The following is a 19,029-nucleotide window of genomic DNA, read 5'->3' on the forward strand; positions in this document are numbered from 1 at the left end:
GATTTGTTAATTGAATCCCATGGTGGGTTTTGACTTGTGTCCCCAAATCATTAGCTTGGTCCTGTGGAATGCTAGCCTAGTGAATTACCACTATGCTGTGTTTCTGTCTCTCTTTAGATTCACACTTGACCTCTTCATTTTGAAACTCGCAGTTCAGCTGGTCCTGAGAACCCTCAGTCTGAGCATCAAACTTTGTCTGATGGTGCCTTTAAGGAGTTTTTCATACTGAAGGGCTATGTAATTTTGAGTTTAGTTGCTTGTTACTGCAGGGATTTTTCAGATTGCTGGACACTTGGAAATTCCAGTTCTGTGTTGGGAAATGGTGAATTTTCCTACTGTGTCTCCATTGAGCATTCTGGGTTTTGCCAAAACGTGCCAACTTGATTGATTTAGTCTTATATTTGAGTATGATTGGATTGTTCCCTTGCTTCTCAGGATTGTGGGGATTTGGCTTTGAAATGATCTCCTATGGGATCATTGCATCTCCATGGCAGCAAACTGAATATCTACTTCATGTAAAATAGGGATAGCAAGGCAGCAGCCCAGAATTACACATGCCCACAATTCTACATCTGTTCATAAAATCTAACTTTTAAATTGTAAGTGACAAGTCAGTCTAGTGTGAATTCCAGAAGTGATGGTGTGAATGCAGTAGGATACTTGTCAGACAGCTTCTTTGTGCTTCTGCTGGAAGAGTATGGGTTTGAAATCATTTAGCCTGTCTTCAGGCATCCTGTCATCTACCGTCTGTAAAATTTTCAGCTTATCCAAAATTCTGCCCTGTATCCTATTTCACACCCAGTTCCTTTTGCCAGTCACTTGGCTCCTGATCTGTTAACGCCCTAATTAGAGAACCAAATCCTTCCTAGGCCTTGTCATCCCCTCCCCCTATAATCTCTTCCAGTTCTGTGCCACAGTCCTTGTCCCCCTCATACTACTCTGCTCCTTAAATTTTGGCCTGTTCCTGTTTCTGTCATTCCACCGTTGATTACCATGCTTGGGCTCTGAGCTTAGAATTCCTCCCAGTTGATTTGTGTCTCTCTTTTTTTCAGCGTGCAGCCCTGGCAATTGGCCACTGTTACTCATATATAATTGTGCTGTATGAATACAAGCTGTTTATTTGTACAATTGATCATCTTTTGTCGCCTCAGGGACATTCAAGTGGCCCCTTCCTGGTCAGTGCACCTTTGTCTACCATCATAAACTGGGAGCGTGAGTTTGAGATGTGGGCACCAGATTTCTATGTGGTGACATACACTGGAGACAAAGACAGCCGCGCTGTCATCCGGGAAAACGAGTTTTGTTTTGATGACAATGCAGTCAAAGTCAGCAAGCGAGCTGTCAAAATCAGGGTAAGCCTTCAACATTTAGAAATTTTGAGGGCTGGATGGCCCAGGGATAGGTACTGATATTGAATTTGTGTGTCCAGTGACAGTGAATTCTTCCTGCATTTTAATGTGATCCCTAAATGAAGAAGCTTTCATTTTAATTGAGCCTTTTAATTCTGGCAGTCACCACCCTGGCTCAACACTGGAGATTTAATTGGGATCACTTGACATTGTGTTGTATGCTGTCACTGGAGTGTAACCAGAAAAGAATCTTAAACTGGAAAAGGGGGAGAAGAGAAAGTTATTCTGTCAATCCTAAGCTGTTCTAACTAATGTTTTCTTTTTGTAGAGTCAGGCACAAGTGAAGTTCCATGTTTTGTTGACCTCCTATGAGTTGGTTACCATTGACCAGGCAGCACTGAGCTCCATTAAATGGGCCTGTCTAGTAGTAGATGAAGCACACAGACTGAAGAACAACCAATCCAAGGTGAGGTCTAGTGGGCATCCTCTATCCTATTCTGTCAACTTCTGATGTCTTCACATCATTCACATTTCCTAGCAGCTCTTGTGTACCTTATTTCATATTGATTACTGACTGTGTCTTAAAAATTCTTTCTGCATTTTAATGTGATCCCTAAATGAAGAAGCTTTCATTTTAATTGAGCCCTTTAATTCTGGCAGTCACCACCCTGGCTCAACACCTCATTCTGTGGTTGTGGGCATTGCTGACAAGGCTGACATTTATTCCTCTTGAGTTATGCTGGTGAGTTGGGAACTGAGTGTCCTGCTTCACCACCATTTCAGACTGTTGTTAAGTCATCTGTGTCAGTGTGAATCTCGTGTCATGTACAGGTCCAGATGTATTGTGACCTCCCACGAAGACTGCTAACCTCTTAAGACTGAGATCCCAGTCACCAGTGCAAAAGAGTGCAGTGGAGGATCATAGAAATCATAGAATCCCTTCAGTGTGGAAAAAGACGAAGTGGCTCATTGACACCCCCCCCCCCCCCCCCCCCCCATGTCCTAATAATTGTGTATGTCTCATGGTTAATCCACCTAGCTTGGATAATATGGGCAATTTAGTATGGCCAATCCACCTAACCTGCACATGCTTGGACTGTGGGAGGAAAATGCACCCAGAGGCAACCCACATAGACATTGGGAGAATGTACAGACTCCACACAGACAGTCGCCCAAAGATGGAATTGAACTCACGTCCCTGGTGCTGTGAGGCAGCAGTGCTGCTTGTCAAGGTTACATATTTTGAGATTTGTACTCTCTTTAACAAAATTTGATTTTGTAAAATCTAACTTATGAGCACGATCTCATACTGGAATACAATTTTAAAGCCCTGACACATGAATCTTTCCTGTACTTACTAACAGTTCCTTTATGTTGCCCTGCATTGTGTTCTGACTAGTGTACATGCCGATTTGCAGATGCTGTCCAGAACAGAACCTGTTTGCAGTCTGGGGGCTACCTGTAACTCCTAAGCCTTCATCAGGATCCCTTCTTGTTTCACTTAAGTTGGAAAGCTTAGTGCCTGTTGAAAGCTGTTTCCCTCAGACTTATGAGCGTAACCAACTTCTAGTAGCTAGACCCACTCTCTTAATGATTCTTCTCAGCGTCCTCCAATTCTCTTTCACAGATGTCTTTGTTTGTTTTTTGTCTCCAGTGACAATGAGCACCTGCCACATCCTGCATGGTGACTAGTAGAGGGCAATCTTGCTCTGCTATTCATATATCTGTCTATTCCCTCCTCCCTACTCTCTCCCAACATTAAAAATTGGGAATGAACAATATGCTGATGGCTGCATCCCTTGAAAGAATAAAAGGAGATGGTTTAAAAAACTAACCACTGTACGAACCTGTCACTCTTCTGACAAATGTTAGTGAACCAGTTCAGATTTTTGCAGTAATCCAGTAGTTTCGTGGTTTCTTTTTTTCAGTTGATTATTTTCAAATGTTTAGAAAAGCATGGAATATGAATTCTCAGGCTGTTACAGAGGACCTTGAACTTGAATTCTCAGTTTTACCTCCAAACCTCTGGATTGTGTTAGACTGCTAATGTAACCTACATAACTCTGTGGGGATGTGAGTGATGCTTCGAGGGTATATTTATTGTTCATCCATAGTTTCTAACAGCAGCTTGGTGAGTCACCTGAAAATCTGTAAGGGTCAGAAGGTGACTGATCACTAGAGTTTGTGTACTACCTGTCACAGTCAGTGACCCCGGGTTGGTGTGTAGGTTTGTACAGAAGTCAGTCTTAGAACTGTATTCACTGTGGAGGTTGTGAACACCAGACTCCCAGAAAAAGTTGTATTCTGATGACTAGACAGTCCAGTCCAATCCAGTGATGTCAGCTGAGTGATCTGTATTGGCCAGATGGCTGGGGTGATACCTCCTGGGAGAATGGACTTGGATTGTTTGCTAGCCTCTGGAGTTAGAATTGAATCCACAACCTTTTTGATTCAGGGGACCCTGATCAAGTCAACTTTGGGGCTTGCCCGTTATAAGTTGCTTTCTGTGCCCCTTAGGGACATGTACTGAGCTCTGAGAACATGCGAATGGAGGAAATATGGAAATCCTGATGGCCATACTGACCTGATAATGATTCAGTTTTTCAGAGTGTTGAATGCTTACAAGATTGACTGGAAGCTGTTGCTGACAGGAACACCACTGCAAAACAACCTAGAAGAACTCTTCCATTTGCTTAACTTTCTCACGCCTGACCGTTTCAAGTAAGTACCATTTTCACGACCTTGAGACCTTTCAAAGGGAAACTTCATTGGCTATAAAGTGTAGTCCTGTTGTGATCCTAGGAAAAGCTGCTACAAACAGCTATGTGATATTAACCAAATTCTATGCTAGTGATTTTTGTTTTGCAAAAATCCTGACATTGGTGTGTGTTCTGTTCCTTTCCACTTAGGTTTGTGTGGTGATGTCTGTTGAGGCTCCATTCTTTTTAATTCATTTAAAAGAGAAAGGCATTGTAATATTTCTGGCCTATAAAGCTGTGTTTAAAATAAAATTGGTTGAGGTTAAACCTTCAAAAACCTGTTGATATTCAGAAGCATTGGAAACATGATATTGGCTGTGTTTCTCTACTTGAGAGGGCAGATGGGACATTGTCTTGACTGTAATTCCAAATTAGCCTCTTGAGTCGGTATTAGTGAGGTTTCACACAGGATACTGCTAAGTAAGATCAGGGCAAGATACTGGCATGAATAGATTGGCTGCCTGGCTCCAGGCAGAGAATGGGGATGCAGGAGTCTTTCAGGATGGCAGCCAGTGACAAATAGAGTTCCACAGGCACTACAGCTGTTCACATTATACAATAATGATCTGGACAGAAGAACTGAAGGCATTGTTTCTAAGTTTACAGGTGATGCAAGATAGGTGGCTGGACAGGTAGTTTGAGGAAGTCGGGAGGCTGTAGAAGAACTTTGACTGGCTAGGGAAGTTTGCAGAATAAATGACAGATGGCATACAATGTGGGAGAGATTACTTTATGTACTTGAGGAAGAATAAATAGGGAAAGGCTTTGGAAATTTGAAGCACAAAAGAACTTGGAAGGCCAAATTCAGGATTCTCGGATGGTTGATGTGCTGATTTAGTTGGCAGTTAGGAAGACAAATGCAGTGCTGGCATTCGTTTTAAGGGGGCCAGAATGCAAGAGCAGATATGTACTCCTAAGGCTCTCATCAGACTGCATTTGGAATATCGTGTGCAGTTTTGACCCCTGTTTCTAAGGAAGGATCTGTTGTTGAGTGGTTCAGGACTCTGGATCTGTAATGGGTGGAGTTTTAGAAGGATGAGAGGGGATCTCATTGAAATTAGCAGAACACTGAGAGGCTTGGATAGAGCGGACTTGGAGATGTTTTTTTTTGGTAGTAGAATAAACTAGGACCTGAGAGCATGGCCTCAGAGTGAAGGGAGAACCTGTTTAGAACTGAGATGAGGAACTTCTTCAGTCAGAGATTGCAGCAATAAGGTGCATAGATTCAGAAGGCTTTACCTCCATTCTCTGCCTTCAGTCGGACAACCATTCTATCCATGTTAGTACCTTGCCCCGATCTTATTTAGCAGCCTGCTGTGTGGCACCTTGTCATTGTATTTAAGAACAAGATAGAAAAATTCTTGATTTGGTAAGAGTTGTGAGGAGAAGGCAGGCGAATGGCATTGAGAAACAAACTATTTGTTGCGGTTTCTAAAATAAAACCCCTGTTGACTGTGAATGTTACTGCATACAATGGGACCCCAATGCGAGCTTCAAATAGCCTCTTTCATTATATCAATTTATGGGGAAAATGTCACTCAGCTAAAAGATGTGCAAAGTTTTTCTTCGTAGTTTCCTTTAAATAGCTGACTGCAGCACTCCCTCAGCACTGTGCTGGGGCTGCATCAGTCTAAATCTGCATCTCATACTTTTTGGATTTTTTGCCTACAGTTGAGTGCTAGTCATTTGAAGTACATCGTTTCAGGAGATTCTGGTTTAAATGAAGGTCTGTGCTTGTTCTCGCTCACGCTCCCTCTCTCTTCTCTCCTCTCCCCACCCCCAACCATTAGCAACTCTGGTCTCTAGCCCAAAATGAGCATTCACCACCACTGTCAGTTAAATGGGCCCTAAACACTGCAATTCCCTCCATAAACCCATCTCCAATAAGCTACACCTTGACTGCCACCACTTTGATCATGCTTTAAGTCACCTATCTTCATTTCACTAAATGAAACTTAGAAACTCAAAAAATAAGTTTGAAACTGTGAAGTCCTTTTTTGGGAAGCCTTGTGACTTAATATTGTCATTGGTGCAACAGCCAGAGAGGATTCAATGTTTGAGTGACCACCCAGAGCCTGACTCTCTCTCTCTCTCTCTCTCTTTTTCAGTAACTTAGAGGGCTTCCTTGAAGAGTTTGCTGACATCTCAAAAGAGGATCAGATCAAGAAGCTCCATGATCTTCTTGGTCCCCACATGCTTCGACGCCTTAAGACTGATGTTTTCAAGAACATGCCCTCCAAGACGGAACTGATTGTGCGTGTGGAGTTGAGTGCAATGCAGAAGTACGTAATCATTAGCTAGGTCTATTTCCACCCCACACGCACCTCACCATTCTGGAGTGTGAAACTCATTCAACTCATCCAGTCACTCCCTATGCAGGGACTGCATTTAGTCCATCATGGACGCTCTTACCACACATTGTGGTGTTTCTATTAGCAATGTGCAGTAGCATGCCTTTGCATTGATGCTAAACTTGTGCTGTAAGTGCATCCTGAATCTGGAAGTCTGCCCCTCCTGAAGCTGGATTGGAGGCTTCCTTGAGGAGGTGAATTCACTCCACTTGGCTTTCCAATCAGGTTTGGGCCTTCATGTTCAGTTTTTAGTGCATCATCAGACATTGCGGTTTCAACTTCACTTCAAAGCTAGCCTTGTGAAGTGTGAATGCATATTGAAGGAGATAATTTGGCCCATTGGGTCTGTTGAGATGCCGTCTTGAAAATAACTCGTCACTTATTTTCTGCTTTCAGCCTGGGAAATGTTGCTCTTTCAAGTATTTGAAAGTTACTTTTAAATCTGTTTCCACTGCCCTTTGTAGCAGCTGGTTCAATTTTTTTTTTGTTTTGTTTTTTTCTTTTTGTTGTTTTGTAAGTGTTGCCGTATTTTTAATTGATATCCTCCCAGGTATCAGCCTTCCTGCCTGTGGAAATCATTTCTACTTTACATTATCAGAAATCATCATCATTTTGAACATCTTTTTAGATATTCCTTTACTGCTGTGTGGAAGATAGCACTATCTTCTCCATTCTGTCCACATTTAAGTGAAGTCTGTCTTTCCAGACACACTCACTTGTTCTAAACAAGCAATGACTTTGATGTCAATGAAGTCTTGGATGTGGCCGAATATTGTTTTTTGTTTTTTTTGATAGCATTAACTGAGGGGTTCCTGTGCTGAAGGTTGGGTTCAAGCACCACCACCACCACCCCCCGCCCCCCACACCGCACACCAGTGATATGTAATAAAATCTCTGAACAAGTTGATTAGTGATCACTCAATCAGTTAGATATTTCCTAGTGAGTTCTGTTTCACTAGTTTGTGATGGAGAGTGAGGAGCAGTTTTTTAATTCTTAGCTTTGGTGAGGCACTGTGGCTTTCGCACTTGTCCTCTCACTCCTGTACTGCACCACTCCGAAATAATTGTATCCTGGATCCTTGTTTGGTGCAACCTCTACTCAACATCTTGAAAAGCAATGTACTCCAATTCCTTTTAGCTGTTGGCTGTTTTAAAATCTCCTGGGGAGGGGATGGCGAGGTAATGGGGAGTAGGAAGAAGTGATGTCTTATCTGTAACCTGTTTACTATTTTTCAGAAAGTACTATAAATTTATTCTGACAAGAAACTTCGATGCACTGAACTCCAAAGGTGGTGGAAATCAGGTGTCATTGCTGAATATTATGATGGATCTGAAGAAATGTTGTAATCATCCTTATCTCTTCCCAGTGGCTGCCATGGTAGGTGATCATTCTGGTATGTTTCTGTCTAAGTCTTGTCTTGGTGGCCCTCATTCCACTGCTTAGGATCTTGAGGATTACAGCCAGTAATGAGAGGCTTATAATTTTGGGTGTAAACCATCCTGTGGTTCAAAGCAATTGTCACAATTTTAACTGAGGCTCTTTTAAAAGCATTGAGTGGGATGAATATTAATGGAATGCTGTCTTTTAATACCAGAGACATTGACCGTAGCTGAAGTATAACAGCATCCCTACTTTTATATAGGGCCTTGGTACCAGATGATTGGAGGGTGGCAAATGTCATTCCCTTAAGAAAGAGAGTAGGGATAATAGGAATTAGTCTTACTGCTATGGTGGGCAAATTATTGGAGAGGATTCTGAGATATTAGTTACGATTATTTGGAAAAGCACAGTTTGAATAGAAATAGTCAGCTTGACTTTGTGAGGGACAGGTCATGCCTCACAAGCCTAATTGAATTCTTGAGGATTTGACAAAACACATTGAAGGCAGAGCAGTAAATGTGGTGTATGTGAATTTTAACAAGACATTTGATAAGGTTCCCCATGATAGGCTCATTAAGAAAGTAAGGAGGCATGGGATTCAGTGATATTTGACTATCTGCATACAGAATTGGCTGCCCAATAGACGACACGGTTGTAGATCGAAAGTATTCAGCCTGGAACTCGGTAACCAGTGGTGTTTTGCAGGGATCTGTTCTGGGACTTCTGTTTGTGCTCTTTATAAATGACTTGGATGAGGAAGTGGAATGGTGGGTTAGTAAGTTTGCTGATGACACGAAGGTCGGTGGAGTAGATAATGTGGTGGGCCGTTGTATGTTGCAACGGGACATTGACAAGATGCAGAGCTAGGCAAAGACATGTCAGATGGAAGTCCGCCGATTCCTCAGCAATAAACCCAAACAGACAAAACGGGCTCCCAAACCATAACCACTCTCCCCTACATCAAAGACATTTCCGAAATGACTGCCAGACTACTCGGACCTCTTGGCATCAGGGTAGCCCACAAACCCACCAACACACTAAAACAGCAACTAATGAACTTAAAAGACCCTATACAGACAACAAATAAAACGAACGTCATCTACAAAATACCTTGCAAGAACTGTGACAAACACTACATTGGACAAACTGGCAGAAAGCTAGCCACCAGGATACATGAACATCAACTAGCCACAAAACGACATGACCCACTATCACTAGTATCCTTACATACAGATAAGGAAGGACGCCACTTTGATTGGGACAACACATCCATCCTAGGACAAGCCAAACAGATACATGCACGAGAATTCCTAGAAGCATGGCATTCCAACCAGAACTCCATCGACAAACACATTGATTTGGAGCCAATCTACCATCCCCTGAGAAAAAGAACAGGAAACGACATCACCAACACAGGAAATGACATCACCAACCCAAGGAAACCTAACCAGATAAATAGAAAGCGGGACAGAACACCAGTGCTTCGTCGGAGGCTCACTGATGATGTTACCTAGAATGGTGACGAAACGTCTGAAAACGAACCTTCCAGCTCAGCGAGCAAACTCACGTCCAGAACCTCAACCTGAGCTACAAATCTTCTCAAAACTCGCTAGATGGAAATCAACCCACAAAAGCGTGAAGTCATTCATTTTAGAAGGTCGATTTTAAATGCAGTATACAGGGTTAATGGCAGGAGTCTTGGCAGTGTGGAGGACCAGAGGGATCTTGGGGTCCACGTCCATAGATCCCTCAAAGTTGTTACCCAAGTCCATTGGGTGGTTAGGAAGGCTTATGGTGTGTTGGCTTTCATTGGCAGTGGAATTGAGATTAAGAGCTGTGAGGTTATGCTCACAGGTTAGACCACACTTGGAATATTGTGTTCAGTTCTGGTCGCCTCATTATAGGAAGGAGATGGAAGCTTGAGAGTGGGTGCAGAGAAGATTTACTAGGATGCTGCCTGGACTGGAGGACAGGCCTTATGAGGAAAGGTTGAGGGAGCTAGGGCTTTTTTCATTGGAGTAAGAAGGATAAGAGCTGACTTGATAGAGGTATATAAGATGGAGAGGCATAGATAGTGGATAGCAAGAGACTTTGCCAGGATGGAAATGACTTATGAGGGGGGCATAATTTTAAGGTGATCGGAGGAAGGCATAGGGGAGATATTGGAGGTAGATTCTTTACACAGTGGGCATATGGAATGCGCTGCTGGCAGTGATAGTGATACCTTAGACTTTTAAGTGACTCTTGGATAGGTACATGGATGATAGTGTAATGTAGGGTATGGAGGGTAGTTTGATCTTAGTAGAATAATGGGTCGACGCAACATTGTGGGCCGAAGGGCCTGTACTGTTCTATGTTCTTGGTTAAATGGCACCTTGAATACTTTGTGCAGTTTTGATCTCCTTATTTAAGGAACAACAAATTTCCCCCATGTAATTACAGAGGAGGATTACTGATTGATACTGGAATAAGCAGGCTATTTTGAGGAAAGGTTGGTGCAAAAGGAGGCTATTTGGACTATAGTTCCTGCACCAATTCTCTTATCTAGTGCTAGTCTCTTGTTTGTTCTTTGAATTCCTTGCACCATTTAATATCTGAAAAGACCATGCAATGCTATCTCTTGAATGCCTCCATTGAACTTCCCACCCAACTTTTCCAGGTTGTGCATTTCATACCTTAAGTCACTGTATGGGAAGGGGGCTTAGCGGGGAGAATGTTTCCTCACACTAATCTTGCTTTTGTTTGCGCATCACTTTAAATCTGTTCCCTCTCATTCCTTTTACAAGAGGAAATAGCTTCTTCATATCCACTCTGTCTAGCTCACGTGATTTTGGAAATCTCAGTAAGATTGCCTCTGCCTCTGCCTCTGAATCATCTTTTTTCAGGAAGAACAGCTCCAACTTCTTCAATCTAGCTCCATAGCTGAAGTTTCTCCTTACCTGGAGTGATTTTCCAGTAAATCAGTTCTGCGTAAACTCTCCAAAGTATTCACATCTTTCTATGTTGTGGTGCCCACAACTGTACACAGCATGCTAGCTGAGGCCTGACAGGTGTCTTTGTACAAGTTCAACATTGCATCGTTGCGCTTTTAGAGTGGTACCATTTTACTTTGTGTTGTCTTTGTCTTTTTTGACTAAAATTTATCACCCCTCACTTCCCCAAATTAATCTCATCTACCTGTTCACCTATTCCTGCAACATGTTAATGTCTCACGCTGGGTTTATTTCCACTTGACCCTGAGTAAGAAATGCCTTTATTGAAGTGTATAAGATCCTGAATTGTGGCATTGAGTTAATGTGGTCAAGGATGTTTCCATATATGGATGAGTTCAAAACTCATGGGCACGGTTTCAAAATTAAGGGTCATCCTTTCAAGACAGTGATGAAGGTAACTTTTTGTTTGAAGGCTGTGGGACTTTGAAATTCTGTGCCTCCAGGAGATGGTGGATGTCGTTGTCTTAGAAGTGCTTGAGGTTAGTACAAAGGCAATGTTACTATAGTTCTAGAGAGCCACAGGGCTGCGCTTTCATTGGAGAAAATTGATTGGTAGTGGCATAACCCTGGGGGTCACCACACCTTGGGTGAAGGGAGAGTTTGAGGAGGGACCTTTGTGGTCACCTCAGCTAATATGGGAGTTGAACCCATGCTGTTGGCAGAGGTAGTTAGATTCAGCCTAGATAAGGGGATCAAAGTTGTTGAAGGTAAACGGGAATGTAGAATTCAAAACACAAATAGATTAGCAATGATTTTATTCAAAGGGCTCAGTGGCCTACCTATGCTATTATTTCCTATCATCCCATTGTATCAACAGTGTTTTGGGTCAAGGAGTTCTAGAGTTCTGCTTTGCTTTGTGACATCACCCCTCAACAGCTTGGCTTAAAGTCTAAAGTTCTGCCCCTTGTTCTAGATGCTGTCACCTTCCCCCACCTCAGTTGTTCATAGAGAAAAGCTATTAAATGTATGGAGTCATTTTTATTCTCTCAAATATTTTGAGTAGATCACCCCTTTAATTTTCTATTCTCAGTGGAGCATAGTCCAGGTTGTATCACTGTGTTGAATCTTTGCCTCGTCTACTCCTCGCCATTGTCTTTCCTGAGCTGTGTTTTCTATAGAAATGAACACTTGACACATCTGGAGTACTGTGAACAATCCTGAATTGTCACTAATGAGTAGAGCAGATGGACCGGAACACTGATGAACGTGAGCTGACAGAGGGAGAATGTATAGGCCTGGGATTGGGTCAGGAGTGTAGGTGGTTGGTATCCACAGCTGGTGCATTGTCATTGGGAAGTTGATACAATTTAGCCACAACAGAAGTTTGGTGCAGTGTTACGTGAGGAGTAGAAATTCAAATAGCAGTGTGGAGTGCCTCAATAGCAAGCTTATAATGACCAGATGATTATGATATTAATGGTGGTAGGTAGAGGGGAACACTGTCGGTTGCGGTACCCTCTCCACTCTCCCATGCTGACCATCCAGCCCATTTGTGTTGCCCAGGCCCTCGGGCGAGATATCAGAATACATGCTGTTTGGGAGCAGGGTGGTGGGAGAAAGAGGAAGAAGAAAATATATGGTGCCTGGGAGCCTTTTTACTAAAAGGATAAAGAAAGATGATAAGGTGTGGTGAGCATTCACAATTCTGCTAATTTTGTTGCTGCTGTTGTATTCCGGTATTGATAAGATTACAGGCCTGTTTTGTCTCTCTCTTGGCTGCAGGAATCTGCCAAGTTACCAAATGGTGCATATGAAGGCAGTGGGCTAATCAAGTCATCGGGGAAGTTAACACTGCTGCAGAAGATGCTGAAGAAGCTGAAAGCTCAGAGCCACAGGGTGTTGATATTTTCTCAGGTACAGCAACCTTCAAGCTTGGGATGCTCAGATTTTTTTGTTTTGAGACGACTTGTACTATCGGTGCTAACTTTTCATACTAATAGTCAAACCTTCCCAGTTGTTCCTCCAATTCTACTGGCATGTGGGTAATGGTTAATTTCTGTGTTCCTGCTAAGCTATTCACTTTCCAACTTTGCGGTGCAACACCACATCAATGAAAGATGGGGTGGGATAATCTTGTTCAGAATATGACTTGTTGGACATGCTTGAAGTCTGTCTTAACTTTATCTGACTTTGGTGTATGTCACTGCTCTCTGTCTTGGAACTTAGCACACCACATTGCAGTGCTGGACTGTTCAGTGTCTGAATTAAATTGGCAAATTGGGATGGATGAGGGAGGTAGTGGATGAGTGAAAAATCTTGATTGCAGAATTGATCTGGTCAACATTTCTATTGGGACAATAACCTCATAAAAATTATGACTTGGCTGGAAATGATTGAAAAAAGATCTTCCTAGAGTTTGATAATTAAGCTAATAACATGTCAGAAGAAAATCCTGCTTAACATGTAAGGCCTCACTGGAGTAGTGTGCTGGAAGTCAAGGCCCACTGTTTCTAGAGCTGCCACAACAGTTAATTTTATAGAAGTAGTCAAAGTCTCTAATTTACCTGACTGAGACACTCTGAGCAGACAACACAGACCTGCACTTGACGAGTTTCTGTACTAAATGAGAAGTATATATTGCAAATAAATAGGTGCTAACCATAATTAAACACTGTGGACTGCTGACATAAAGCTCTAATTGTGAAAACTTTAGTTCGCCCCTTTTTTAAAAAAAAACCCCTTATGCATGTAGCAGACAAAAAGAACTAGCATTTTAATGGAGGAGCAACAGTTGAATTGTCAGTCTTCAGGGTTCAGAGGAGTTCCTTTTTTGTTTCAGAACACTGGCTTTGTTCTTCTGTCCTTTAAAATAAAAAATACAGGAGATACAAAGATTGTGAATGGTTATATCACTGACCTTGCATAGAATGGATGGGCTGAATGGCCTTGATCAGAATCAGAATGACTGACACACTGAAGGGACACATCTTGCACCTGCCAACATCATTAGCTATGTGCGGTGTGAACACGCCACAATGTGTCGTGGTGTGCATATAAATGCCACATGTCTTTGCCACGCAAACATTATGCACGCAACATGGAATGTATTATGTTAATACCAAATTAAACTGTGAATTAACTGATAGCATCCTGATATTTACAGTGATCATGGTCTTTCAAGCTTTTTTAAACTGGACTTTGTTCGGGAAGTTTTCACATTACCTGTACCACCAGCCTTACATGCTGACTTTCCTTAGATGACTAAAATGTTGGACCTATTGGAAGACTTCATGGACTATGAAGGCTACAAGTATGAAAGGATTGATGGGAGTGTCACTGGTGCAATGAGGCAGGAAGCTATTGACCGATTCAATGGTGAGTCTAGCAGAGACAGCGTTTGAAGATTTTCAAGGCTTCTTTTTCCAAATTCAGTAAACTTTTTTTTTCTCTTTCCCCCCCTCCCTATATTCCTTCTCTTGATTAATGCTAATCACTTGTGTTTTTTTTCTGTCAGCTCCAGGAGCTCTACAGTTTTGCTTTCTGTTGTCGACTAGGGCTGGGGGGCTTGGAATTAACTTGGCCACAGCCGACACAGTTATAATCTTTGATTCGGACTGGAACCCCCACAATGACATCCAGGTGAGGGGCAAGAATAGTATCAATGGTGGGATGTGTGGTTGAGGGCAGGTGGAGGGTGGCTGTTGCAAGCAAATCACTCTAGGCATGTAGGGATAACAACATGTAGAGCTGGATGAACACAGCAGGCCGAGCAGGAAAGCTGACATTTAGGCCCAAAACGTCAGCTTTCCTGCTAATATGCTGCTTGGCCTGTTGCGTTCATCCAGCTCTACACGTTGTTATCTCGGATTCTCCAGCAGCTGCAGTTCCTATTATCTCTGATACAATCTAGGCATGTAGTCTAGTTTCATTTTTTTCTATTGTGCCATGGGACAGTAGGAGAGATCTGGGCAGATCAATCCTGTGCTGAGATTGTGGGCACTCAAAAGTAGCCTCTATGGACACTGAACCTGTCATTTGAACACAAGGGTACTGTGTGGAATAGACGTTTGAATATAAAAGATTAATGGATGGTTGCAATTGAGTTATCTAGGTGTTTAGATATGTTGATAGGGCCTTCTGGAATAGAGAGGAGTCCAGACCAAGGGGACAAAACATTTGAGCCAGTCCATTTCCGGGGTGTTGTTAGAAGTACTTGGTAACAGAAGGAAGCAGAAACCTGAATCCTCCTCCCTCCCTCCCGATTTGGGAGTGTTAATTGAATATTTCAAGACATTGGATAAATGTGTGAATTTGAGGAGCCAAACACGTAAATAGGGTAAATTTGCATCCAATCTTCTAGTTGGTGCAGTGGGCTGACTGCCAGCCCACCCAATTGGAAGATTGGGGTTTTGAGCATATTTTATTCAGTTCTGATGCTCCTCAGTCACATTCTCCTGCCTCGTCATTTTCCCTCTCTTCTCTCCCCACCCACCACCACCACCACCACCACCACACCCCCCCCCCCCCCGCCAACCTTCCCAATTTCTGTATTCATACTTCTTCAGGCCTTTAGCAGAGCTCACCGCATTGGTCAGGCAAACAAAGTGATGATCTACCGCTTTGTCACTCGGGCCTCTGTCGAGGAACGAATCACACAAGTGGCTAAACGTAAAATGATGCTGACACACCTGGTCGTTCGCCCTGGCCTGGGCTCCAAGACTGGTAGCATGACCAAACAGGAGTTGGACGATATCCTCAAGTTCGGTACAGAAGAACTCTTCAAAGGAGATATTGAAGGTAAGCGGATCGCACAGGAAATCTAACGTTAAGCATAGCAGTGGAGTTCGTTCTTCAGTGGAGAAGGAAGAAACTGAACTGATATTCTCATATCTCCTCTTGAGGAGGGTGGTTGAGATAAAGTGCTAATTTATTTAGTGTTGAAGTTGAATAAGCGTAAAGAAGAAAGTAACAAAAGGGTATGTTGATGACATGAAGAGATGTGGAAGATATCTTGTGCTGTAGGATTCAATGCAGTGGGAGCTGAAAAACCAAGAAATGGCAAGGACTAGGGAGAAGAGGAGGTGCTTTGTGGTTACTTTGTTTCCTTCATGCAAAATCCGCAGTAGCTGTTGTGACCAAGTTAGGGATGAATCGATCCTTCCCTTGACGCTCTCCACTGATCCCAGCTGTTTCTTTTTTAAAAAAAATTTGTTGCATTTCATTAATAGGATATAGGCTTTGCTGGCTGGGCCCACTGCCACTCGGCAGACAGTTACAGGATTTTGACCCAGTGACATTGAAAGAAAGGCATTTCCAAGTAAGGATAGCAAGTGACTTAGAGGGGAGCTTGCAGGGTGTGTTATTCCCGTGTGTCTATTGCCTTTATTCTTCTAGATGATAGTGATTGTGCGTTTGGAAGGTACTGTCTAAGGATCCATGGTGAATATCTCCAGTGCATCTTATAAATAGATAGACACTGCTGCTGCTGACCCTCAGTGGTGGTGGGAGTAGACGTTTATGAAAGTGGTGACAATCTTGTCCGGCCTGCTTTGTCCTGGATGGTGTCAAGCTTCTTGAGCACTGTTGGAGCTGCACCCATCCAGGCAAGTGGGGAATATTACATCACACTCCTGACTTGTGCCTGCTGGATGGTAGACCAGGCTTTGGGGAGTCAGGATATGAGTTAGTTGCTGCATGATTCCTAGCCTCAGACCTGTTCTAATAACCAGTATTTGTATAGCTAGCCTAGTTCAGTTTCTAGTCAATGATATTCTTCCAGGATGTTGATGGTGGGGATTCAGTGATGGTGAAGCCATTGAACACAGAGGGGCAATGGTTAGATTCCCTCTTGTTGGGGATATCATTGCCTAGTACCTTGTATGGCACAAATGGTACTTTCCACTCGTCAACCCAAACGTGGATATTGTCTAAGTCTTGTGCATTTGGGCATTGATAGCTTCGGTATTGGAGCATGGTGCCAAACATTGTGCAATCATCAGTGAAGGTCCACAACTTCTGATGTTATGATGGCGGGAAGGTTGTTGCTGATGCAGCAGAAGATAGTCAAATCGACAAAAAGAAAAATAATACTGCCGAACTTTACATACACAGCTCATCATTAGAAATATATAGTAAGTCAGCCAAGTTCCTTTTCGTAACAAGTAACTAGTTCATTGCAAACAACTTGCACCAGTAAAGATTATTAACAAATAATTTAAACTGTGCAGTTATACAACTGCCCTTTTTCTTTCAGTTTGGGGGGGCATATACACGACCCACCCCCACATCCTCACCCTTCCATTCTGAGGAAATAATAACAAAATCTGCTGGATTTTATCTCAAAAGTACTTTGGCCAAATAACAGTTAAATTCATTTTTTTAAAAAAAATTATTCACATTGTCCCAAATGCTGGTCTGCAGTTGAAATTGATTTAAAATGAGCTTTTGATATTGGGATTTCCTCTTGGACCAATTGTGGATGGCCAAAGCTGCTTCTCTGGACACTGCAGTGTAGATTTTGAATTTTTGTTTATGAACATTCAGCAAGTGATGTTATTTCTCAATGGGTTTTAAATTTTTGCGATGAGGTGTTTTGGAGAAAGAGGGGACAAAGTTCCATGCCAATAACTTTGTTCTACAGACTGGGACATATAGCCTCAGCGTATTTTAGACCAAGTGTGTCTCTTGTTGAGAAAACTATCCTTTGCAAATGCATTCCCTGCTGCAGCCTTTGCAAGTATGTGTCCAGTCAGCGCTATTCTAGATAACACACGACCCTACTATCTTAGCACCTTATCACCCGAGTCACCTGGAATAAATAAAGTTTCATTTTTACGTGGCACCATTTATTAAATGACATCCTTGATGTTCTTGAACATAGAACATTACAGCACAGTACAGGCCCGTCGGCCCCTGATGTTGTGCTGATCTGAAGCCCATCTAACCTACACTATTCCATGTATGTCCGTAAGTTTGTCCAATGATGACTTGATGTACTTAAAGTTGGCGAATCTACTACTGTTGCAGGCAAAGCGTTCCATTCCCTTACTACTCTCTGAGTAAAGAAACTAACTCTGACATCTGTCCTGTATCTTTCACCCGTCGATTTAAAGCTATGCCCCCTCGTGCTCGCTGTCACCATCCTCGGAAAAAGGCTCTCCCTATCCATGCTATCTAACCCTCTGATTATTTGTATATGTGTCAATTAAGTCACCTCTCAACCTGGTTCTCTCTAACGAAAACAGCCTCAGGTCCCTCAGCCTTTCCTCGTAAGACCTTCCCTCCATACCAGGCAACATCCTAGTAAATCTCCTCTGCACCCTTTCCAGAGTTTCCACATCCTTCTTATAATGCGGTGACCAGAACTGTATGCAATACTCCAAGTGCGGCCGCACCAGAGTTTTGTACAACTGCAGCATAACCTCTTGGTTCCGGAACTCGATCCCTCTATTAATAAAAGCTAAAACACTGTATGCCTTAACAACCCTGTCAACCTGGGTGGCAACTTTCAAGGATCTGTGTACATGGACACCGAGATCTCTCTGCTCATCTACACTGCTGAGAATCTTTCCATTAGCCCAGTACTCTTCATTCCGGTTACTCCTCCCAAAGTGCATCACCTCACACTTGTCTGCATTAAAATCCATTTGCCACCTCTCAGCCCAGCTCTGCAGCTCATCTATGTCTCTCTGCAACCGACAGCATCCTTCGTCACTATCCACAACTCCACCGACCTTAGTGTCGTCTGCAAATTTACTAACCCATCCTTCTACGCCCTCATCCAGGTCACTTATAAAAATGACAAACAGCAGTGGACCCAACACCGACCCTTGCAGTACACCACTAGTAACTGGTCTCCAGGATGAACATTTCCCATCAACTACTACCCTCTGTCTTCTTTCAGCAAGCCAATTTCCGATCCAAACTGCTATATCTCCCACAATTCCATTCCTCTGCATTTTGTATAATAGCCTATTGTGGGGAACCTTATCGAACGCCTTGCTGCAATCCATATACACCACATCAACCGGTTTACTCTCATCTACCTGTTTGGTCACCTTCTCAAAGAACTCAATAAGGTTTGTGAGGCACGACCTTCCCTTCACAAAGCCGTGCTGACTATCCCTAATCGATTTTATTCTTTTCCTAGATGATTATAAATCCTATCCCTTAACTTTTTCCAACACTTACCAACAACTGAGGTAAGGCTCACTGGCCTATAATTACCAGGGTTGTCTCTACTCCCCTTCTTGAACA

The 19,029-nt window shown here is 42.8% G+C and overlaps 1 protein-coding gene across 10 annotated transcripts in view; it reads left to right on the forward strand.

The window, feature by feature from the left end:
- Positions 1–19,029, forward strand: part of chd3 (chromodomain helicase DNA binding protein 3) — a 118,109-nt gene that overhangs the window by 52,049 nt on the left and 47,031 nt on the right. For all 10 annotated transcript variants that reach the window (XM_048524053.2, XM_048524050.2, XM_048524051.2 and 7 more), the window contains 9 exons: positions 1,152–1,352; positions 1,678–1,815; positions 3,949–4,070; positions 6,217–6,390; positions 7,696–7,837; positions 12,556–12,687; positions 14,031–14,148; positions 14,288–14,412; positions 15,339–15,570. In XM_048524053.2, coding sequence (XP_048380010.2) covers positions 1,152–1,352; positions 1,678–1,815; positions 3,949–4,070; positions 6,217–6,390; positions 7,696–7,837; positions 12,556–12,687; positions 14,031–14,148; positions 14,288–14,412; positions 15,339–15,570 — 1,384 coding nt within the window. The remainder of the gene's footprint in view (positions 1–1,151; positions 1,353–1,677; positions 1,816–3,948; positions 4,071–6,216; positions 6,391–7,695; positions 7,838–12,555; positions 12,688–14,030; positions 14,149–14,287; positions 14,413–15,338; positions 15,571–19,029) is intronic.

This window comes from Stegostoma tigrinum, chromosome 45 (genome assembly GCF_030684315.1).
Source record: "Stegostoma tigrinum isolate sSteTig4 chromosome 45, sSteTig4.hap1, whole genome shotgun sequence".
In the NCBI taxonomy this organism is placed as follows: Eukaryota; Metazoa; Chordata; class Chondrichthyes; order Orectolobiformes; family Stegostomatidae; genus Stegostoma; species Stegostoma tigrinum.